Source organism: Camellia sinensis, chromosome 6, assembly GCF_055761805.1.
Source record: "Camellia sinensis isolate YWXY chromosome 6, ASM5576180v1, whole genome shotgun sequence".
Taxonomy (NCBI): domain Eukaryota; kingdom Viridiplantae; phylum Streptophyta; class Magnoliopsida; order Ericales; family Theaceae; genus Camellia; species Camellia sinensis.
In genome coordinates this window covers 56,755,251-56,780,946 of record NC_138966.1, presented here as the reverse complement: position 1 = coordinate 56,780,946, position 25,696 = coordinate 56,755,251, and the positions used below count along the sequence as shown (strand labels likewise).

The window sequence follows — 25,696 nt, the reverse complement described above, 5'->3', positions numbered from 1 at the left end:
CATACTTAGCCTCCATGCCTAGGTTGCATTGCATAGAGCATGCATGCTTTGCCTCTTGAATTGAGTATGATAGAGGTTGGGTTTTATGTGTTTAATTGGTTTGCATGTCATTTGAAATCGAAATGCACAACTTGGTTTCTTGGGCCATCACGCATTGAAATGCGCGATTGGTGGTCCGAGGGTCAAGCACCATCCTCCTTTGAGTCATAAACATGATAAGGAGTGTGGTTGGTGCAAACATTGCTTGAATTGTATTGCCATGCAAGTTCTGTCCTTTGCTGCTGTGAGTTGCAAGTCCTGCAGGCATTCTTTGCCGACCGGCAGTATACATTGCCGACCGGCAGTAAATCACCAGTCGATGGATTCATTTTATGCCGGTGACCACAATTCACTGCCGGTGGTAATTCTACTCAGCCGGTGGTGATTCCCAGTATCCAGAGAGGCATCCTTGAGACTTTGGCAGTCTTCAGGGAGGCAGAGCAGGGAAAACAAAGGCGGACTATGCATGGCCGTGCACTTCCGAGCAGGACCCGAGCATGCGCTGCATTAGGCTCTCTTCCCGAGGCGGTTTATCTGTTTTCCCTAGATTAGTGTTAATTAATTAGGTGATTTGTAATATTTAATTAGCTTGTAGGTTAATTATCTGTAATATTTATTCGGTCCCTCCGAGCAAGGGCTAATTTGTAATAAGTGTGGGTGCGTGTGTGCATGTCTTCCAACCCCCACTTCTTTCTCCCTTTTACTTACCCGCTTTGATGGTTAGTATTAGGACACGTTTAATTTAGCATACCTTATGCAATGCATGCGTGCATTCATACATTTGTCTTGCATGCACCGAGCTCGGCGCATCATTCTAACTGCACTTGTATTTCAAATCCAAGTTGAGTACTTGTTAGTTGCAGCATTTCACATGCCATTCTTTAGGATAGCCGAGCCTATTATAGTTGCATTTTGCATGTGCTGCATTAGCCATCTTAACATGAACTAGGATCATGCATGTGATTACTAACTAGTTTTTGTTTTGGCTCGGAGTACTAGGTGAGCTTTTATGCTTTAGCATGCCGCATGCGTGTGAGTGTTGCCATAATTGCATGATTACCATGAGGCTAGCGGCTTATGTGATATAACTACTTGAATGCCTGTGGATGGAGGTTGAATTACCTAAATTGGGATAATTCATTAAAACTGTGAGTTTTAAGCCCACTAGATAGTGGCAAAACCATCTTTTCTAAAAGCCCACTCGAGGGTGGCAAAACCTACATTTTAGCCTACTTGCGAGTAGCAAACCATTTTCAAAACAAGCATGAAATGTTTTGTTCCAATTTAGGCGATTTGGTCTATACTTGTTTGCTGTGCGACAACATAGTAATTCTAGGCTAATAACCAGAATAAGAACACATAACGTTTTCAAAAACGGATATCACGGTTAGTAGAGGCCGATCTTCAGATCGGGCGAGAGGGGGTGCTCATAGCTGACCTTCCCCGATCGTACCCAAGCTCCCGAGCCGAGACAACTCCAGCGATGACGGACATGTGGCCTTCGGCACCGAGTCAGGGTTTCCTAAATTCCCCCATAAAAATATTTAGGTGGCAACTCTGTATCTGGCAAAGCAGTCCATGTTTGGCACTTCTTTCCTAAAATCTGTTTTCTCAAAACGATTTTCCAGATTTGGACTCTTTGGTTCAAGATTAAGAACCGTGACACGAATCGAGTCCGAACTGTAGCGAGGCCCCCACGCGGGCGCGTCTACAAGCTCATACTTTTTATCGTGAACAAACAACCCACAGTTTTTTAAAGTTGAACACACAGCCCAAACTCTTGATGGTGAACACACAACCCACTTTTTTTGAAAGTTGAACACGCAGCCCAATTTTTTGATGGTGAACATACAGCCCACATTTTTCTGAAATCTGAACACGCAGCCCAAACTCTAGATTATGAACACACAGCCCACAGTTTTTGAAATCTGAACACTCAAACTCTTGAGGTGAACACACAGCCCACAGTTTTTGAAATCTGAACACGCAACCCAAACTCTTGAGGTGAACACACAGCCCACAGTTTTTGAAATCTAAACATGCAGCTCAAACTTTTGAGGTGAACACACAGCCCACAGTTTTTGAAATCTGAACACGCAGCCCAAACTCTTGAGGTGAACACACAGCCCACAGTTTTTGAAATCTGAACACACAACTCGAACGCTTGAGGTGAACACACAGCCCACAGTTTTTGAAATTTGAACACGCAGCTCGAACTCTTGAGGTGAACACACAGCCCACTTATTTCATTTGCACGCAGCGCATATTGAACACACAGTTCTTACATTTCACTTTTGAACTCACAGCTCACTCATTTCATTTGCACGCAGCTTATACATTTCATTTTGAAACTGAATACATTTGTTCATTTTGAATGCAGGTACCCTCTCGTTCTACGCGAGGTTATGGCTCGATTATCGCTAGGGAGTGGTATGCAGAGCTCCCAGAGACCGTTCGTCACATGGTGGACGGGGCAGGATTTAGGCCCTTCTGCGTGAGGCTATCTCGCTACCCTGCGAGCAGGACCTTGATGGGGGCACTCGTGGAGAGATGGTGGGACACCACCAACTCTTTCCACTTCTCAGCTACCGGGGATATGATGATGACCCAGTTTGACTTTGCGATGCTGACTGGCCTTGATGTGGCCGGCCGACCGGTCCCCTACGACGAGAATATGGGCCAGTGGGAGGCTGCTTGGATCTATCTGTTGGGAGCTCGCCTATCGATTGACCGATCTTTGGGCAAAGTCAGGTACACTTGGTTCCCCATGTAGTATAGAGGGAGTATGCCCGAGACTCTTGAGGAGATAGAGTAGTACACTCGAGGTTTTTTGATGTTCCTTCTTGGGACCACTTTGTTCTCCGACAGGGGGAACACAGTTAGGCTGTATCTGCTTAGTCCTTTGGTAGACCTATCACCGGTCAGCCAATATGACTGGGGTGGCGCCAGCCTCGCTACCCTCTACTGCTATATGAGTGCGACCTCCCGCGGACGGGGGAACATAGTTGGCGGCTACTAGAGAGCCTGGGAGGTACCTTCTGCCCTCTTGATTTACATTTCTGCTTTTCATTATCTGTACACTGCACACGGCATACTTTACATTCTGTAGTCTACACTCTGCACTCAGCACTCTGTATTTTCTGTATATTCTGTATTCTGATGGCCGCTGCCTTGTTTTCCACAGCTATGGATTTACGCGTACTTTCCGACGCTAGCCCCAGAGTTTGAGGTGGAGGTGCCTCTTACGATCCCTTACTCTCACGTATTTGAGGGTCGATGTCGGGCAAGGGCTCGAGAGACTCTGCCCTTTTTGCGACAGTTTTTTGACACGGTGCGGGCGACGAGGTACTTCAGAACTCTCAGTTTTTCATATTTTCAACTTTGATTCATCTCGCATATTTATGACATCTGATTAGCTCATGCACTTGTTATCCTCAGATTGCTTGGCGGCCTTGGGCACCCTTGGGAGGAGATATTCGTTTCCAGTTCCTGGGGGCATGGGCTTCTTCTCCGTATAGGACTCTGTTTGAGGGGCCAGTTGGTAGGGCTTGGTTTTTGGGAGATCGCTTCATGCGGCAGACGATGGGCGTCCCTGAGCAGAGTGTCCCTTTAGCACCTCCAAATGACATGCGGTCCGCTGAGGGACTCACTCCCGAGGAGGTCGATGTCGCTATGTTAGGTACCGATCCCGCTCTGCACACGGAGGAGGGGAAGTATGCGACTTACCGCCACACGTACTTGATGCCCCCACTGATGGGTGTCCGTACTCCTACTAGGAGGGCTGCTGGTGCATCATCGTCAGCTCGAGCCCGGGCTGCAGACGTTCCTTCGTCTAGCAGGGCCGGCACATCGAGGAGTGGGGCTAGATAGATTCCCCCGATTCCCCCGACTTATCAGCACACCGGGTGGCCAAAGCTTCCGACCGAGTTGACTGGATGGCGATACGGGTCATCTTACCCGATTCCAATAGAGCCTCATATGCCCGATCATCGATATGTTAGTGATCCTGACTCACCACCGGTATGTTCCACTGCTTTTCATTTATCACTTAGATACTTAGGCATTCATTTATTCATTGATGACTTTAAGCTTGTATCTGCAGCCTCCCAGGGAGTATTCTGATGATCTGCTTGGATTGGTGACCTCACTTGAGGGCATGGTCTTGAGGAGGGAGACACAGCTATTCATCGCCGGTGTTACAGTATTTTTTAATTTTCTCGCATTTATCATATTTCTGATGACATGTTGTATTTAATCATTTCACTGCATTGCTTGACTTTATGCATAAAGCACATCTGACACACACCATATTCATCATTGTATCTGCATACACCCACTCTATGTAGCATTCTTGTCTCTACATCTGATATACATGTTGGCTAATGTACTCAAATTGTCCTTTACAGATGCCACCACTACAGGCCGGGCCATCCAGGCCTTCTCGAGGAGCTGGGAGAGGGAACTCGTCTCGCAGACGAGGCAAGCGCAGAGCACCTGTCATAGATAACGAGGAGTCCAGTGAGGAGGAGTCTACGCATCCTCAGTCAGAGACATCTGCAGGTAGAGAGGATGACTCTGGGTCCAGTTCTGAGGGCGGAGGTGATGTCGGGGAGGATCCCGAGGATGATAGCTCCGATTCAGATGATGGTGCTGGTGGAGGTATTGTAGAGACTGCTCAGGCGAAGAGGATGAAGAAGGCCTCCCGATCTTGAGTCCGAGAGCACTGATGCAAATGTTCCTGCTTTATTTGCCTTTTTTGTTTTTACTAGTAGTTGTAGCACATTGTACATTATTAGGCAGTTTTATTTTCTGTGAAACTTGTACCCTTGTTGTAAAATGTTGTAACAAAGGGAGTATGATGGAATGAAACGGCTTTTTGTTGAAAAAGTGTTGCATTTTATGTTCTTATCATCGCATCGCATCATTTTGCACAAAAATGAGATTGAATGAAAATTGAACAACGAATATTGCCAAGTTAGGTAGCGAACTGACGCAACAAACTAAAACAACTTAACTTACTAAGAAACAACAAAACCTTAGCAAGTTTACAACTCGATAAGCAAATCCTGACAATGTTGATCAAACAAAGAGTAACAACTCGAAATATAAAACTCAATGACTCAATAAGCAATGACTCGATAAACGAAACTTAACAACAACTCGATAAGTAAAACCTCACAACAACTTGATAAATAAAGAACAACAACTCGATAAGCAAACGCATCTCGGACAATCGGTGGTGACGGAACGCATCCGAAACAGAGGAAAACACAGACCTTCAACACTCCCAACGCATGGAAAAGCTCTCTTCTAGAAACTAGGAACAGACCAAAGACCAATTTTTCTCCATGGCCGACCACCAGAAGGGGCTAGCCGACCAGCTATTTTCTTTGGAGACCAAAGGGGTGGTCGGCCTACCAGAAAAAGTGGTCGGCCGACCACCTGGTTTGGCGACCACCAGATTGTTGACACGTGTCCCCAAACAGTGCCTTATCCTCTATAAAAGTTCCAGCTTCGTGGTTCTTTCATTTTATCCCAGTTTTGCATCAAAATGGAGGCATTCCTCATCGAAAATCTCGCAGCTTGGATTGCTACTTTAGACGGCTCGAAAAAGTTGAACTTCCCGGGCTTCGGCTTGAATGCACTATTCACGTTGAGCCGCACTCCACTGCATCTTCCTTTTCTCCATGCCGCGGCAAGGTTTTGGAATCCGATAACACATGTCTTTAGCTTCGGCGGACAAGAGATGTGTCCTACCTTCGAAGATTTCCAAGCTTTTATGGAGTCCGAGCGCAACGAGGAGATCTTGCCCCAACTCCGCTTCGGCTATGCTCAAGCCTTAGGACGAATGTGTGGGCTCACTATGCATGATGCTCGGTCTCTGATCTACAACGAAGAATTGGACATCCTCAGCTTGATTCAACGTTTTTCTGATCCCGGTGACCGCGGTGACCATCATTGACAGGGCTTTCGGCAACATGCCCTTTGTTTGTGCATGCTATCTCATTTCTTGCTCGTCTCAGGCTCCGGAGGATCTAGTGTTCGTCTGATCGAAGTTGCTCAAGGCTTGAAAGCTGGAAAGAGCTGCATTGCCATGTCATTGGCCGAGACATTGATGAGCTTGGATGCTTTTCATCGCCGAGAGATGACCAGGTTTGCGGGGAGTCCACTACTGCTGCAGGTAATGTTTCTCACCCTATCTCACATATATATTGCTCACATCACTCGGCCCTCAGGCTCGGTTTTTCTCACAAAACCCTTTTCTCAACTTTTCTCTCAACGTACACCTCTCTATTCTTTAATCTCTCATTTTTCATCCCTCTCCGGGTGTGGTTGATGGACAAGTTACAGGTTGTGGACTCTTACCCAGCATACTCGGCTCGTGGCTACTTCTTCCGACGACGCCTAGTCGATTCCCTTGATGAGGGATGGTTGTTCGACTGGATGTGCAATTTGTCCACAGACTGTATTGCTTGGCGGTGTCCTTGGTTCAATTTGCCGGCAATGAGTTACAGCATGTCCCGGCAGACCGGGATTCAGTTGATTGGCCTGACACACTGCGTGTTTTACTTTCCTTTCTGGTTCCAACGCCAGTTCGGCCATGATCAGACTTGCCCGCCAGAGGGGATAGAGTACCTTGCTGCATTCCCGGTCTGAGGCGCACAACTTGCTCGGTATGCCATAGCATGGAGGACAAGAGAACTGGCCCCCGCTCCCATTTTCAGTTGCACTTTGTTTGATAAGTGCATAGATTAGCTCAATAAAGAGGCACAGATTAGGCTTATTTTGGCGTCAGAAGCTTCGACCAGCTCTGGGAGGAGGCGCAGGAACACCTGACTTAGCTATGCCCCAAATTTATTGCTTTATTAGTACTTTCAAGTTTTCTTTATGAATGTAATCAAAAGCAACTTCAATATGTATTCAAGAGCAGGAGAACTCTATATTGAAATCAATAAAATTTGAAGGTTGTGGGTATTGAAAATTTTCCACTTTGGTCCAAAAATGGTCTAAGTTGTAAAAAGATTAATTTGAACAAAATCAACTTTTATTAAAACTTTTCAAAACCATTTTTGACATGGATCAGAACTGGACACGCCTGAGATCTGACACTGAGATGCACAACCCCGGATTCCAGCAACTGGAAAGTTGCCCCTAGTCTGAGTAGCACTGCACCGGAGATCACAACCGAACTCTTGAATGTTGAATAGACAAAGATGACAGAGATGATCAAATGGAACAAAGTTGATCGGGGAAAAGTTTATGGCTGAACTTCAGGATGAAGTTGCCTACGTATCCCAAAGATGGGAATCAAGCCTTACGTAGTTCAGGCTTAGGTTCACTCGTGTATTAACCCTCACCTTTTACGCTCTAACTTTTGCCAAGGCCGCTCTTTGCGGGTTTTCAACCTTGCGAGCTCAGTTTTTGTAATTTTAAATTTTTCATGTTCTAACTTTTGCCTAGGTCGCCCTTTCGGGTTTTTGGCCTAGCGAGCCTCTCAGGGGTAATATTTCTTCAACTTGTCCATATTGATCGATTGTGAGAACTCTAGGCCATCTAGGTTCATCAGAACAACAGCTTCACCCGACCAAATAGACTTAATGATGTAGGGACCAGTCCAATTGGGTCTGAACTTGCCCCTAGGGTCATGGATGGGGGCTCGGTTGTCTTTGAGCACCAAATCTCCTTCCTTCAAATTCCTGGACTTAACTTTCTTGTTGAAAGTTCTGGCGATTCTTCGTTGATAACCTTGAACATGGTACAGTGCTTTCAGCCTTCTCTCATCAAAGAGCATGAGTTCTTCAAATCTGCTTTGCTGCCAATCTGTTTCGGCTATCTGACACTCAGCTAGTACTCGTAATGACGGAACCTCAATTTCGATAGGTAGAACAGCCTCTCTCCCATAAACCAATGAATACGGAGTCACTCCAGTAGAAGTTCTAATTGAAGTCCAGTAGCCCCATACAGCAAATGGCAGTTTATCTGGCCAGTCCCGGTAGGTTTCCACCATCTTTTGTAAAATACGCTTGACATTCTTGTTGGCGGCCTCAACTACTCCGTTGGTTGGCGGCCGATATGTGGACAACTTATGAAAACCCACGTTGTATTTCTCTAACAAGTCAATCACTTTCTTCTTGAAGTGGGAACCATTATTTGAGATAATCTTGTTCGGGACGCCATAGCGACAGATGATGTTGTTCCTGATAAACTTTGCAACGTGCGACGTCTTCAACACCGCATAAGATTGGGCCTCAACCCACTTTGTGAAATAGTCTATCACAACCAGAATGAACTCATGCCCATTGGACCCTTTTGGAGTGACAGCCCCGATCACATCGATTCCCCAAACTGAAAATGGCCATGGCAAAGTCATATTGTACAGCTTCGACGGCGGGATGTTCATGCGGTTTGCATGGATTTGACACTTGTGGCATCGCCGAACAAAGCTAATACAATCCTCCTCCATGGTGGACTAGTAGTAACCCTATCTAAGGATTTTTCAGGCTAGCATCACCCCGTTCACCAGTGCTCCGCATTCTCCTCCATGGATGGCCTCCATTAGGCGCTTCGACTCTTCAGCCTCAATACACAGCTTATGCATTCCCAGATGACCTCTCTTATACAGTTTTCCTCTGTAGATGATGAATTGAGCAGCCATTCTTCGGATTGCCCTCTTGTCTTTGGCATTTGCCCTTGGTGGATACGCTTCTTTCTCCAAGAAGTTCCAGACATCGTAATACCAGGGGTTCTCATCTTGAACCTCATAGGCCGGTGCAAACTTCTGGTCGGTGCAAACTTCTGGTCAATGATGATCGGACGCATTCAGACTCCAAAAGGGATGTCTATCATGGAAGATAGAGTTGCTAGTGAATCTGCGAACCTGATGTCTCCCTTAACAGATGAGCAAAGTTTAGTTTCTCAAACCGAGGAATTAACAAGTCCAAGGTTTGGTGATACATTATCATCTTTTCTTCTTTGACTTTCCAATCTCCTTTCCCTTGAGATACAACAAGGTTCGAGTCCCCGATGACGTCCAACCGTTTTGCCCCTAGTTCCAGGGCTGCTTCTAAACCAGCAATGCATGCTTCATATTCTACTTCGTTGTTCGAAACTTTGAAACGGAGTTTGAAAGCTAGAGCGATGTGGGAATTGTTGGGTGCTATTAGCAACACTCCTACCCCATACCCGTATTGGCTTGACGCTCCGTCAAAGTACATCGTCCAAGTTTCGTCTTCAATATGCAAAATGGCCTCATCTGGGAGTAAGTACTCAACTGCTTCACCTCCTTCCACTGGATGATCGGCTAAGAACACCGCTACTACTCTTCCCTTGACTGACTTTCGTGTCACATATTTCAAATCGAATTCGGAAAGCAATAGCAACCAACGAGCTAGCCTACCCGTAAGTGCCGGTTTCTCGAAGAGATATTTGATGGGATCTAATCTTGAAACCAACATTACAGAGTGAGCTAACAGGTAGTGCCGCAGCTTCCTGGTAGCCCATACCAAGGCTAAGCAAGCCTTTTCCAACGGTGTGTAGCGGGTTTCATACTCCAGCATCTTCTTGCTTAGATAGTAGATAGCCCTCTCCACCTTGTCCTCAGACTCTTGTGCGAGCATACAGCCCATTGTAGTCTCAGTTACTGAAAGATACAAAATCAAAGGTTTCCCTGGATCAGGCGGTGACAACACGGGTGGGTTCTGTAAGTATTCCTTGATCTATTCAAAAGAAGCTTGGCATCGGCCGTCCCATTGGAACTTCTTTCCTTTCTTCAGGAGACCAAAAAGTGGTTCACAAGTCAAGGTTAATTTTGAGATAAACCGTCTTATGAATTGCACTTTGCCCAGAAAGCCTTGCACATCATTTTCAGTCCTTGGTGGTGGCATTTCTAAGATGGCCTTGATTTTGGAAGGGTCGACTTTGATACCTCTCTGTGTAATCAGAAACCCTAGCATTTTCCCTGCTGTAACACCGAACGTACACTTCTGAGGGTTCAGCCGTAACCAAAATTCTCTGATTCTTTGGAAGAACTTTTGCAAGGCGGTGTAGTGGCCCTCTCTTTCCTTAAACTTGACAATCATGTCGTCCACATACACCTCAACCTCTTTGTGGATCATGTCATGCAATATTGTGGTCGCGGCCCGTTGATAGGTAGCTCCAGCATTCTTCAACCCAACTGGCATCAGCCTGTAACAGTAAGTCCCCCACGGGGTGGTGAAAGCAGTCTTTTCCCGGTCTTCAGGTGCCATCACTATCTGATTATAGCCTGAGAATCCATCCATGAACGAAAGCAAAGCATGCCCCGCTGTGAAGTCCACTAACTCATCAATATGCGATAAGGGGAAGTCGTCCTTCGGACTGGCTCTGTTCAAATCCCTGAAATCCACGCATGCCCGGATCCTGCCATCCTTCTTCGGCACCGGAACAATGTTGGCTAACCAAGTTGGGTATTTGAATACCAACAGGAACCCTGCGTCAACTTGCTTGGTGACCTCTTCTTTAATCTTGAGGGCCCAGTCCGGTCGGATCCTTCTGAGTTTCTGTTTAACGGGTCGGGCCTCTGGGTCAAGAGGGATCCAATGCTGTATAATCTCAGGATCGATTTCAGGCATGTCTTCATAGGACCATGCGAAAACATTTTTGAAATCTTTTAATAAAGCAACTAAGTGCTCGCGTTCCTCCGAAGACAACGTGGACCCGATCTGGACCAGCCGCGGGTCGTCCTCAGTACCAACATTAACAGTAGTGATTTCATCAACTAAAGGTTTAACAAATCTTTTCTGGTTTTGATCAATTAAGCGTTGCAAAACTAGAAGAATTTCTTCCTCGTTGTTTTCATCAAAATTTTGAAAGTCCTGATTAATACAATAAATCAAGGGCACAGAAAAGTACCCAGAAACCACATCCATTTCATTCTCATTAAGCAATTCCAAATCGTCTGATTCTTCTGTTACAATAGACTCAAAAGAGAAAGAAAAAGACGACCTAGAAAGGACTGTGGCATCCGGGTTATCACCCCCAGGAATACCGGACTCAGACTCAGATGAGCTGGAACCTAATTTCGACTCCACAGATTCGGTGGAATCAGATTCCAGCTCACTACCTGACCTGGTGCTGCTTGACAAAAATCCTTTCTCGTACTGCCAGATGAGAGAGGGTGCGATGGATGCATCCAAAATGCTTGACGGTAGGCTCGCAGCCGTTTCATTCCCAATCATGGACGCCGAGAAGTTATCCCCCAAGCACTTCTGTACGATCGGAGGATTTGAAAGTAGACAAGCCAGTGCTACCCCCATTTCAATTTCAGCGCTCTCGGAATCCACGTTTTTACATTGCTCAACCTCAGCTGATGGGTCTGTCTGCTCCTCAGCAACATCATCCCCGGATAACTGCAGGTCGAAGAAAATCTCAAAACCTGGCACGCGCTTCCTCTCCGCATTCAACCATGGCTCTGGGAAGCCGCAGAATGGAAAATCCTCCTCCTCGCGGACGAAGCGTCCGTTTAGGGTACCCTGGATGGGTCGGTGCATTGACTCATATGGCTTCCCTGCCTGCTTTGCTCTGGCTCTTCCAGGCATTTCCTTGCCTTTCCTCACCCAATCCTCTTTGGTGGGCAGATAACCCAAGCCAAAGGTATGTGGGTTGTGCGGCACTTCGGCCGATACTGCAATGCCCTTCCGGCCACTCTTCCCTAATCCCATCCCGGGGATGTGTTGAAGCTTGTTCATAAGGTATATTGATTGTGCGCTGACATACACCCCCTCATCAACAGCCAAGATGTTTTGCACGACTCGAGCCTCAGCCAGAGTAAACCCCGATAAGAACACATCCTCCGTGCCGTGCTCGATTTAAGACTGGTGTAGACACCTCCGGTGGCGGATGGATTGATGAATTTCCAAAAACTATAGCTACCCCCTTCCCGTGAGGGTATTTCAACATCTAGTGCAAGGTGGAAGAAACTGCTTGTACCTGGTGCAACCACGGTCTCCCCAAAAGTAGGTTAAAGGTTGCGGGAACGTCCAAGACATAGAAATCGATCTCGTGTTGTCTTGGACCAACCTGAGTCTGAATTTTGACAGTCCTCATCACCTCCCTACTTGTGTTGTCATACGCCCGAATCACCTGGGCAGTTGGCATGAAGTCCGCGGGCTTCAACCCGATTGCATATGCCGTCCTCGACGGGCACACATTAATGGCAGATCCCGTGTCGACAAGAACCACCGGTACCCACTTGCCTCTACATTCCACAGAGATGTAGAGAGGTTTGTTGTGATTTACGCCCTCAAGCAGTAGTTCTTTGTCAGAAAAGGTCAACGTCGGGGAACCTCCTCCCGGAAAGACCAATCCCACCAGCTATTCAGGCATGGTGTCTATCGAGAGCTTGGCCTTGTCCATTGCCGATAAGACAGCCTGTCTATGCACACGTGAAGCCATAAGCAGTCCCCAGATGGAGATGTCTACTTGTATCTTTTTCAATTGTTTTAGCATAGCCTCATCCTCAAGTAGCTTTTCTTTCTGCTTCTTCGACTCCTTGTCCTTCCCGGACGCCTCTGGCTGATCTAGGTGTAGGGGCTTGAAATACCGCCCACTCCTAGTCATATGGTCAACTTCGCCAATATACCAAGTATCGTCCGATTGATTGCTCCCCCAGTCCTCATCTGTGTGGGCAAGACATAGATCATCGTCTTCCCACCACATTCCATCGGTAGCCGACAGACACCTGTCCGGCTCTGTTACCACTATCTTTGTTCTCACGGTACCTTCTGTCCATGTGCTCGCGGCACCCTCTGTTCTCGTACACACAGCACTTTCAGTCCCCACAGGGCCTTGGCTTTTCTGGCTCTCTCAGAGTCTTCGATTCCTTCTTGTTCCAACTGCGCCAGTACAGTTTGCTGTTCAACATTTCCTGTATTCAAAATGCCCAGATCCTGAGTGAAGTTCTTGGCATCGGCGCTCCCCGGCGATGTATTCTGATACCCGGCTCTTCCGGCCACAATTGATGTCCTTGCCCCTGACGGGCCCTTTTCCAACTGAGATTCTTCAACAATATCTGGTTGGTTGTCAAGCCACCCCGTGACCTCTACTGACTCCTCAAAATCGAACCAGTTGACTGTCATGTCCCCCAGATCTTGTTCGTTGAAAATCTGAAGGTCAGCCATGTCCCCTTCTAGAATTGCTAAGTCATCTATCCTCGGATCAAGTCCATCCCCCCGTAGTACACAAATTTCTGCCCCTACCGGCAATTCCACATTTGGCCTAGCCTGGCCCACTGATGCAATATAGCCATTCGGATTGTATACCTCCTCAGCAAAGCTCACAACTTCCTCTGACTCTGACTTAACAATCCCATTCTCCTCCGAAGTCATCCCGGTTCTGTCTTCGACAGTCACCACCATTGGTTCAGGTTGGGTTCGGGAGATGTCCAACATGCACAAGTCAGTGCTGTCGGGAATGAACACCTCCGGCTTGGGTAGGTGAGATGGGGTGATATATATGCTGGGGTTGTATGACATGACCCCGGTCTGGATAAAGTTGATTCATTTGGGAGGTGGAGCTTGGTTGTGTGGTGGGAGAGGGTTGGTTGTGACGTTGGGTTTTTCTGGAGGCACAATCACCCTATTGTCAACGAGATCCTGAATCTCGTGATGCAATCTAAAACAATGGTCGGTATCGTGACTATGTTATTGGTGATATGCGCAGTATTTGGCTGGGTTATAGGAGGGAGGAAGTGGATTTGGCAATGGCCTCGGCTCCAGGGGCTTCAAGTGCCCTTTCCTGATTAATACCCCCAGAGCTTTGGACAGGGGCATATATAATGGAGTGAAGGTTCTTTGGCCTCGAGGTTGGTATTTGGTTGTTTGTGTGTTACTTCCGGACGCACCGGAGAATGGTGTAGCTGCCAAGGTTCTTGGAGGGGTGGTGGTGACCATGCTTACTTCCGAAGCTCTAGCAGTTGCAGCTCTGCTTGTGCCTGCATTGTTGTTTCGGTTGAAGGTTCTCCTGGGTTGCTCTTTGTCATTGTCAATCAAGCCCTACTTCAAGGTATCCTCGATCTGTACTCCCATCTCATGCAGATCTGAAAAGGTAGGGAATGGGAGCACGATCATTTTCTGCATCAGTTTGGGTTGGAGGTTACGCACAACCATCCGTATTTGATCCTTATCCGCTGGCTTTATGGTCATCATTGAGGCCTTAGCCCTCCAGCGGGTTACGAATTCAGAGAAACTCTCCTTAGGCCCCTGCCTTGTTGTCTCGAGATCACGGGTTGTAATCTCGATTTGTGTGTTATAGGAGTACTGTGCAATAAAAGCCTCGGCCATCTCATCCCAGTTCCGCTTGACATCGTCTTCCTATTTTGCGTACCAAATGGCCACCACACCCGACAAGGTCCGGCCAAACAATGAAAGCTTTTGTAGTCTGGTGAGGCCCATCGGCCTTAGTATGTCCGAAAACAAACGTAGATACACCATGGGATCCCTGGACCTGTCAAAGCGGTCGATTTGTGGCATCTTGAACCGATCTGGCAGCTTCACAGCCGCGTCGGTATACCCGTCCTCAATGTCTGGGATGGATTTTACCCCTTGGTATTTCTTGAACAACTTTTCAAGCTTGCTTAACTTCAACGCTATAGGGTCCACCTCGAACTCAAAGGGAGAGTCCGGTTGATTGATAGGCGTAGGTGCCTTGGATAGTTGAGGTAGAATCGGGGGTGGAGCCGACCTTGTTGGGATGTCTGTATCCTCCTGGATATTCTGGACATTTGGTGTCTCCCCGGGTAGTGGGACCCTTAGTGGGGGAGGAGCTTGGTGTGAAGTTGATGCTCCAGCTTGTTGCTGTAGCTGGGTAATTAGCTCTGCCTGTTGGGCCATTACAACGGCCTGCTATTTGGCAAATTCTGCTTGTCGAACAGCGTCCTCCTGCATGGCTTTCATCCTCTCCTGGAGCTGACACACCATTTCTTCCATTCCTGCCATGTTCTGCTGTTCCAGCTGACTGACTGGTATATCTATCTCTGTAGTAAAAACTAAAGCCTCAGCCTGACTGTCCACTGACGGGGTAGACCACTGTTCTGGCAACCTCTGCTCGGATACACTGCGTCTTCTCGACCTCCGCCTGACAACCGGGGGTGAGGAATAAAACACTAGTTGTCCGTCGACTAGATCCTCAGATCGATTGAGTCGACGACCTCTAGTCCAGAGTGCTTGGGGAATATCTGCTTGGTCGGAAGCAATTGTGCTAAACTACCTAGCAAAAAGATAAATAAAGCACTAATAAGGAAATAAACAACCAGAAAACGGACAGCATAACGGCTTAAATAAACACAACACACAGTTGGGTATAACAACACGCAGTTGATAAGCTGAATACACTGTTCTCAAACACTGATCATTGTTCCCAAATCACTGCCCCCAAAACTGAATCTGATACCCGCAGATAACTGATTCCCAAAATACTGAACTGGTGCCCGCAGGCCTGATACCCAAACTTGTAAACTGATACATGCACTCCTGTAGAGACACACTCTAAAAGCACATAGCAAACAAGTGAGAGCCAAAACAACCCTATGTTGGGGTAAAGTTTCCCTATCCTATTTTGTCAGGAGCTAGGGTTTCACTACGCATGCAGCGGTTTCAAACAACCTATAATCGGGTAAGCAACCTGTCCTAGCTTGGAATGGTCACTATGGATTCCAAATATGCACTAGGTCGAATGGTCAAAAAGGGTGCCCCGGTAAAAATCGGGGTTTATGTTCCCATCGTGGCAGAGCCCGTAACCGGTCAGCCTTATGGCACGCTTCTCAAAGCGAGCCTCCGACAAACCGTTCAGGAATAGCAGACTGCAAACACTGTGTCCTAGGCGCACCAATGCAAATGCAATACAAAGAAACACATAAGTGTAATCAAAACAAGATATCATGAGTTCGAGTCAAGTTCTCTAAGTCCCCAGTAGAGTCGCCAGAAACTATAGACGTCCCCGAACGTCCCGGGAAGGAATCCCGTTTTGTTCATTTGGGCTTACTACAGTTCGAACTCAATGTCACAGTCCTGTATCTAATCTCGTGGAGTGCAATGCAAGACGGATGAATCATCAAAGAGTCCAAATTCGACAAATCGTTTTGAAAAACTAATTTTTAGAAAGAAGTGCCAAACATGGACTGCTTTGCCAGATACAGAGTCGCCACCTAAATATTTTATTTTGGGGGAATTTAGGAAACCCTGACTCGTGCCTAAGGCCACGTGTCCGTCATCACCAAAGTTGCCTCGGCTCGGGAACTTGGGTACGATTGGGGAAGGTCACTTTGTGAGCACCCTCGCTTGCCCGATCAAAGATCGACCTCTACTAACCATGATACCGAGTTTTGAAAACATTATGTGTTCTTATTCCGGTTATTAGCCTAAAATTACTATGTGATATGCAGAGCATACAAGTATAGACTGGATTGCCTGAGTTGGAACAAAACATGACATGTTCGTTTTTTAAAACAGTTTGCTACTCGCAAGTAGGCTAAAATGCGGATTTTGCCACCCTCAAGTGGGCTTAGAAAACATGATTTTGCCACTCTCAGGTGGGCTTAAAACTCTCAATTGGTGAATTGTTCCAATTCAAATAACCCAACCTTCACCCACAGGCATTCAGGCAGTTATATCACATAAGCAAATAGCCTCATGGTAAGCATGCTATCATGACAGTCATTCACACGCATGCAAGGATGCTAAAGCATAAATACTTACCGAGTACTCCAAGCCAAAGAAAGAAGCTAATTAGAAATCATGCATGAATCCTAACTATGCTGAAAATGCCTAATGCAACACACGCAAATATGCAACTAAGATAGGCTCGGCTATTCTAAAAATGGCATATGAAATGCAACAACTGATACACGTATTCAGCTCGGAATTGAAATACATTGCAGTTAGTATGATGCGCCGAGCCCGGTGCATGCAAAACAGATGAATGGATGCAAACATACGAGCATAATGATGCTAATTTAAACGTGCCCTAAAACTAACCATCATAAGCTGGTAAATAAAAGGTAGAAAGACGTGGGGTTAGAAGACATACATCACACACACGCACATTTATTACAACATTGCCCCCCTCGGAGGGTCCGAATAATTAATACACAACCAAATAAATAACGAATTACAGTTAATTATTACACAACCCTAATTAATTAACAAATTAACCAAAATAAATAAGCTAGCATGCAAAACATATGAAATGGACTGCCTCAGCTCGGTCTTGAATGACAAGGAATGCATGCATGCTCGAGTCACCTTGCCAGAAAATCCATCACGATGCCCCGATTTGCCTCTGTTTGCACCTGGTCCCGGAATACTGAACAAAACTCCAGAAGGCTGAAACTCTTCCATGCTTTAGGGATACTACCGACCAGTTTTTGCTGTTGGCTTTTGGTTTGCTGCAACAGAGAGCAAGAAAGGGGCGTGACAAAGTATTTTCAACATATGTGTGCACGACCACTCTCCCCGTCATTGCGTAAGCTCTAGGGAGTGTAGTCTTCGATCCTCGTGGCACCAATCACGCATCTCGATGCATGATGGCTGAGGAGTCGGATTGCACGACTCGATGTAAAATGAATGCACATATAAACACAACAAGGCCTAAACTCCATCATGGGTAATCCGGAGTGTCGGCGACCGAGAATCAAGGCACGTTTCGTCACTTGGAGTACGAAACGTTCCTCGTTTCCCATGTCTGGACTAAACCCTACTCCAAACACAATGCAATACACATGGCATGCATGAATGCAACTCTAACATGCAACCTAAACATAATGCCACTAAATGATGCAAACATGCAAATGATGATATGCAAACATCCTACTAGCATACACAATGCTATGAAATAATCAATGGCATACTCAATGCGCATAAAAACTATATGGCATACGCAATGCACACAAGGAGACTAACAATGAAATTATCAAGGCATACACAATGCAATGGTCAATCATGCAACAACATGAACTAAATGGCATGTACAATGCAAGATGGACTTAAACCAAGATAGGTGAGCCTTAGCCACACCCAAATCAGTGGCCAAAATGATGAAATTGGGCAAAGAAAACACATGCAAATATGCGCAAATGCAAGGGACCAAACCTAAGGCACCAAATGCAACTCTACTAAAGCATGGCAAGGGATGAAATATGGCATACAATCACACATTTTCCAGCTCTGAAATGACATGCAAGATGGTCACGAATCATGTAAACCCCTCACACTATGCATGCTAGATGGCCCGGATACCGAAACTAGTGAAATGCATTACACTAGAGGTACACAAGGCAATGCTCAACTGACCCAACCAGCCCTAAGCAGTCCCTATGCAGGTCCAAGACAGTAGGAAAATGGTCTAAAATGATGGCTCAAAATGCATAGAAATGAAGCTCATGCAATGGTCCATAAATGAGGTATTTAAGCACGACTCTCAAACACATTTAAAGAGTGGAAAACATGGGAAGATGGCACAAGTATAGGCTCTAAAATGACATGCTCAATGACCCCAAAACATGAAAGCACCACCATTCAAGCGTGCAAGAAGCTTCAAAATTCAAGGCTAGGCAAGGGTATTACACTACGACCATTCATAGAAAGCATCCTTTGACCATGATGGATAAAAATAGAGCTAAGGCAGTCCAAAACATGTACAAAATCAGTTTAAGGCATGGCCAAAAAGTGCTAGAATCAAAGACCCAAATAGCATGCAATACAAGTTAGTGATGAGAGTTTACACTACAAGTATATGAAGCATTCAAGGGGTCACTAAACCAGCAAAATTCAGAGGTATGACATTCCAAATAAAGCCCAAAAACCCATTGAAACATGGTCAATGCATGCAAGAATGACATGCTTCTTTGATGAGCTATGAAGAGGGTTGTTCTACACATGCAAGATGGACACCCAATATGGCAAAACAAGCTCTGGACAGAGCCTATGCAGGTCCTAAAACTTACTAAAAAAGGCCTGAAACATGGCTCAGAAGCATACAAATAAGGGCTCCTTTGTTAGGCCAAATATGCTAGGGAACAAAACAAGGGGAGAGAGGGTCACCCCTCTCTGATTTTGGCACTCAAAATAGCATGCTAGCCATTGAAAATCCACTGGATTTCAGTGGCTAGAAGGTCAAACAAAGGTCAATGCAAAGGCCCTAATGCATGGCTTAAAACAAGGCCAAATGAAGCATACAAGGGGGTAGACGACCCCAACAGAAAAATGATCTTAAACAAACATGTTAAGGACCTCAAAATAAAATTTTTTTCAGTTTACACCAAAGCTCAAAAATGCTTGCAAGTATGGCTAAAAGATGAAGCAAAATAAAGCTCAAACGAGGGAATAGGGTGTTACCCTTGTAGCTCAGCAACTCCAGCAGCTTCTGGACCAAAAATGTAGCTCTTCAACCTCTGAAAAAAGCCTCCAAGAAGCTTAGGTTGGTGTTGAAGGGGTTAGGCTAGGAGATAGTGTGCAAAGGGCCAAAAACTTCACACTTTCTAAGCCTAAAGGGAGAGATATAGAGGGAGATAGGTGTATATGCCTTAACAAAAATCTAAACCTCTCTAAAGGAGAGGAAGGCCCTCTCTTATAGCCAAAGGGGTCCAAAGTTTCTCAAAGAAGCTAAAAACAAGCTTGAAGATCCTCCATACACGGGTATGGAGGATCCATTCTGTGCCTTCCAGCTGGCACAGCTGGCAACAACTCACAGAGACAAGACTGAGAGAGGCAAGTCGATCAGTTCAGGTGGTCGGCCGACCACTTCCCCTGGTCGGCCGACCTGTTCAAAAGGTTTAAGTGAGTGAATGGTGGTCGGCCATCCCAATTGGTGGTCTCCCAACTGAATACAAGCTAGTGGTGTGGTGGGAGGCCAGCAAATGTGGCTCAAAAGTCAAGGAGACCAAGCAACCTGACAAGAAAAATCAGCTGGCGGGGAAAAGTGGTCTCCAAGAAGAAAAGGTGGTCTCCCACCCTTGTACCACCTTTCAAACAATAAAAATAGAGTCCATGCCAAAAATGAACTAAGACGGATGCAAAACGAGGGTTCGGGGGCCAAAACGCGCAGCCGGGTGCCCCGAAAACTGGCTGTTAAGCATCGAAAGTGGTGTGCGACCACGAAGGTGGTCTCCCGGGCCACAGTTTCCCTCTAGAGAGAGGAAACAAGGTGTGTGCCAAAAACCGGAGCAAACGGAGAAAGTTAAGCGGTCCTGAACCGAGGCACACGGCCGATGGCTCTGAAAGCCAGAAACTTGTCTCCAAACAGGAACAGTGGTCTACGACCACGAAAAGTAGCCTACGGCCACTGAGAGATGGTCTACGAGACCTCTCCCTCCCTTCGGGAAGAGAAAACAGAACCTGGTTTGCAAACCAAGGCAAAGCACAAAAGAGTCCCGAAGTCCGGAGGCAAGGCTCTCAGCCGAGACTCCGTAACCTCAGAACGCGCACAACATGCGCAATCACCGAGTGCTCAATCGATAAAATCTAAATCTTAAGGTCGGTCAAAAATGGGGTGTCTACAACACCCAAACACACTTTTCCCACATTCGTCCAGCAATAAGCCTAGACAGGGCAATTGGGCACCTTGAATTCAAACCACCCCCACATTTACCGGCTATTATACGGATGGTTGTGGGCACTAAAAAACCATTTTTTAATTTTTTTAAAACAATCCCCCATATTTACCGGCTATGATACGGATGGTTGTGGGCACCGAAAAACCATTTTTCAACTCCCCGCGTGGGTACCAACCACAACACAACCCAGCACAACTCAATTCCACACAACACAATTCAACCAACGCAACACAACATAACCCAATACAATTCACATAACACACAACAAGATTCAACACAACCATTTCAACACAAAGCTCATATCATCCATACCATTAGTAAGTTCCTTTCCCCCAAGTTTGGTTCACATTATAACATAATTTAAGACATCAACATTATGAGTTCAATCGTAACTTTTACATAAATTTCTCAAATTCTTTAAAATTTCAATTAAATGTGTACATGTGTAATTTAACACCTCAATTTCACGATTCTACTATTAATTGAAGCAAAACCATTAACCATCTTCATGAGCCAAACTAGGTTTTTTTTTTTTTTTGAGAAATTAAAGCTTTTCACAAAACACATTTTATGCCAACCCTTCTATTACTTTTACATCCAAACTCATGACCCAAGATCATAACCCAACAAACAAACCCAACTCTCTTCAAACCCTAACCCCAATCTCGTGATTCATCACAATATGCATAAAAATATAAAATTTTGTTTTTATATATAGAAAATATCACAAATATTTCCATGAACGAGGATATTGAAAGAGAACTAGAAACCCCTACCTCTTGAAGCCAAGAGATAACAACCCAAAAATCAATGGCGACGAAACCACGAACCAATCGAACCAAAAGGAAGCTTTTGACGAGATCTACACTTTTTCTCAAAGGGCCATGGTGAAACAATCACTCTAGATGAGTAGATCTAGAGATCTTATTGCCAAAAACTTGAGTTTAGAGAGAGAGAGTAGAACTCACGGTTTGAGAGAGTGGAAAGAGGAGAAAAAAGTGAAATGAAATGTATTTGGAGCCTATTTATAGTAGTAGATAAGTATCCCTAAGGTCAATAAAAGAATAGGCCCAAAACCCCTAAAAAATAGGGCCCAAACCAGCCTAAAAAGCTGAAAATTACACACAGGGGTCGACCCTTCGGGCAGAGGTGTCGACCCTCCAGGAAGAAAAGAAATCTGTGCAACATGCAAGATGTCGACCCTTAGACAGGAAGGGTCGACCCTATTTTCCAGCAACCAACACAAACAAATTTTGCAATATACAAGGGTCGACCTTTCCCAGACTGGTGTCGACCCTTGTGTACAGGAACAAGAGGCAAGTGTCGACACCACCAAGGCTGGTGTCGACCTTATTTTCTAGCAAAACCTCTAGAAACTTCATCGAGGGATAAGGGTCGACTCTTAGGAAGGCTGTTGTCGACCCCAGAGTAGAATTTCTAAGTTCCCAAAAAACTTTTTGACGAGAACAAGCGCAAACAAACAAACCCAACGAGTTTAAATCTAATCATAGTCGTCCAAGACCAACATTCAACAACTCCAGAAACTCCCAAAAAGAAAATAATAGAATTAAATACACTCTCCGATGGATTAAAGGATGCGGGTGTTACATTGATTGCATATTTTCGTAAAGCCAAGGGCTTAAGATGTAATGAGCGAAGCTCACTTTTGTTGTAACCAAGTCAAGGCTTGGAAATGTGTAAGCCAATAGGGCATTTATTTTTATTAAACTCTTTTGTATCTTTAACTTTCATGTAATGAAAGGACTATTTACCCCGATTTATGTTGTTGTTTATAAATGTTCTGGGATATATTTATTGCATATTTTGAGGGCGTTACAAGGTGCCGTATAGCCTGGCTTGAATGGCTGCAATGAACATACATTTGGCAATAAATAAACTAACAAAAAAAATGAACAAAGACTCTGTTAAAAAAAATTCCAATTTGACCAAGGAAACAATTGTATAAAGAAATAGTTTCCAATGTAAACTCAAAACAGTTTTATAAAAAGATAAAACGCATTCATAAGATTAAAAGTAGAATTGAAACGGAATTAACCCACCTGGTGACATATCTCACACACAGTGTCACCCTTCTCGTTACACCATCTGTATATGCATCTGCGATGAGCATACTGCAAAAATCAAGCAGAATTGCTCAACAAAGAAATTGAGGGTTCTTTTCTTGGTCTTGGTTGATTGGAAAAAATAAAAGATAGTGATGTTTGCATGCATTATATGTTAGTATTGGGTAATGCATTGAATGTAGGGGACAAAAAATCTATTTCCCTCAATAATAACCTTCAACTAGGGCTATAAAATGAACCAAGCTACTCGCGCTCGACTCATGTTCAACTCATCAAAAGCTTGTTCGAGGTTGACTATTATGTAAACAAGTCAAGCTTGAACACATTTTTGAACTTGTTAATTTTTGGGCTTGGCTCAAACTCGACTTGATAAACATATGTGCACTATTAAATTGTATAAAAAACCAAATCTATTCAAGCTCAAGTTGTGATAGGCTTGATTGAAGCTCATTTGAGAATAAACAAACCAAACTTGAACATATTTTTGAAGCTCATTATGTTTTGAAATCAAGCCTGAACAACTCAATACTCTACTAGACTCTTCTCGTTTACCACCATACCTTCAATAACAAATGGGAAAGTGAAATCCATACTCCATTTGAAGATCACATCTATAATTAGAAGCTATAGGGTACACAGGTGATGATAGCATGATTTTAAACAATAAATTCACAAAATAATCAAATAGAGCCAAAAGGTTCCACTGAGGCTCATCAAGACCAGTTTAATCAAATCAATTTGAGGGGACTATTTGCAAAAAAGAACTGAAAACTGTACTTAATATTCATGGTTTGGGTGTCTGTCTTATTGTTTTTCTTATTTGTTTTGGAAGAGAGGGGGTAAATTTTGTCCAATTATTGAAAAGCCATGGCTAAAGATTAATACCTTCGGATCAAAAAGGTTATGGACCACAAATCATCAGATCAAAAAAAGATTCATAGGTAGTATAACATGATTTTGTACAAATAATTACAAAACACTTTAAAAGGACAAAATTATATGTCAATTCACAAAATGATGAGGTCAAAATTTGAAAACAATTAGAAAGTTTCTAATTAGAGAAGCAATCATAACAATTCATATGAAACTAGCCTTCAAGCTGCCACAGCAAGAGCAAGGTGTCTCCATATTTGAATCTTCATCCTCATCCTGGCATATCTTGCACTCTACAATCTTCCTTGGGAATGAACAATCTATTGAATGTATGTCACGTGAAGAGATATCAATTTGACGTCTTCAGTTCCTAAGGTTGTCGTCTGCTTTTTTAAAGTACCCAAAAAAAAAAAAAAAGCAACGATATGAATAAGTTATACTACAACCATAGCCATATCCTCCAAACTCCACTTACTTCCACCATATATAACCAAAGAATCATAATAAGTTATACATCCAACTTTCTTAAATAGTCTGAGAGACTACAAAAAAAGACCAAGAAATTTCACTGATTGAATTCACATTTAAGGACATCTGACTACCAATTTCGCAATCACACGTGGCTATAATTTTCTGATACATCTCATGACTAGAACAAATTTTCAAATACATGGTGTGCAACTTTGAATGGTGGTAAGATTAAACACAAAGAAAATTACCATAACCTTTATAAAGTAACTATTGTGGCCCAAATTTAAGCCTTTCAGACCTATAGATGGAAATGATTATTGAAAATTATTACTTACACATGCTGAATTCCAGCAATAGAAATGAAAATAATAATAAATAAATAAATAAACACACACACAATTGAAAAATAAGACAGGGTACATATTAAATCCACAAACTAAACCCTTAAAGCATAAAAAAATAAATAAAAAATTACCTCAATGCAAAGAAAACTGGCTTTGGTGGTGACAGATTCAGGGACTCTCTCTTCCTCTTCTTCATAGTCAAGAAGCTCTTCATTTTTGTTTCGCCTAATAGACGGATCAAAAAAAAGTAAATTTAAGTGTTTCATTAGGGTTTCAAATTCAAACAAAGCATGAAGCCTAAAGTTTTGAGAAAAAGGTTGTTCACCTTTGAATTTGTAAGAAAATCGGATGGAATTTGGGTTAAACTTTGAAGCGTCTGGTTATCCCATTCCTTCTCGCTTCCATGCTTTTTTTGACGATACATCTACCTATGAGATGGGAATAGATAGACGAAATGGCTGAGAGATTTAGGATGAGCTCGCCCAGCAAGATTTGGGATTCGATCGATTCGCATGAGAAATGGAAGAGATTATGAGGGGAAGATAAGAACAAAGAATGGGTTTGAAAAAAGAAGCACGGGAACAAAGTCAGCTGGGTATACATATAAGCGTATATATATAATCACACTTATTTAAAAAATATGAATAAAAATAAATATTATTGTAGCAATGTATATATAATCACACATTATTTAGAAAATGTGATTAAAAAAAATAAAAATATAATGACACTTAATTAGAAGGTGTGATTAATATATATATATATAATCACACTTAATTGAAAATTGACATAAAAAATAAATATTATCACACTCAATCAAATCAAGTGTGATTAAAATATTAATGTAACAAGTGGTGCATGAACATTCAATTGAAAGTCGAATTTTCTAAGTTGTATAAAATTACACTAACGGTCCTTATAATTTGAAACTTGTGTCACTTTAGTCCCTGACTTTTTAATTGTGACACATTTGACCCTGAATTTGAATGTTGTTTCAAAGTAAGGACAATTGAAGATACCATTGCTTAATTTTAAGGGCAAAATCATCAATTTGATAAAATAAAAACTAATTTGACAAAAATAAATGTCAAAAAAATATTTTAAAATTTCTAAAAATTATTTTGACCCACTAAAGATAAAATTATGTAAATTTGATAAATCTTTTAGACATTTATTTATTTATTTGCTAAATTAATTTTTATTATGTGTTTGGATGAAGATCATATAATGTGTGTTTGTTTTTATTTTCATTAAATTAGTTTATATTTTTTCAAAAGTTAAAAATGGCGACAACTTTAATA

At 43.8% G+C, this 25,696-nt stretch overlaps 1 protein-coding gene across 1 annotated transcript in view; it reads right to left on the bottom strand.

Moving 5' to 3' along the window:
• The window catches only part of LOC145793307 (uncharacterized), a 37,817-nt gene extending 12,908 nt beyond the window's left edge, over nucleotides 1–24,909 (bottom strand). Inside the window, exons 1-6 of the mRNA XM_082876102.1 lie at nucleotides 24,824–24,909; nucleotides 24,527–24,620; nucleotides 24,056–24,122; nucleotides 23,800–23,900; nucleotides 22,684–22,755; nucleotides 22,467–22,488 (exon numbers count right to left, since the gene is read on the bottom strand). Of these exons, the coding sequence (XP_082732228.1) occupies nucleotides 22,467–22,488; nucleotides 22,684–22,755; nucleotides 23,800–23,900; nucleotides 24,056–24,122; nucleotides 24,527–24,620; nucleotides 24,824–24,909 (442 nt within the window). The remainder of the gene's footprint in view (nucleotides 1–22,466; nucleotides 22,489–22,683; nucleotides 22,756–23,799; nucleotides 23,901–24,055; nucleotides 24,123–24,526; nucleotides 24,621–24,823) is intronic.
• Between the last annotated feature and the right edge of the window lie 787 nt (nucleotides 24,910–25,696).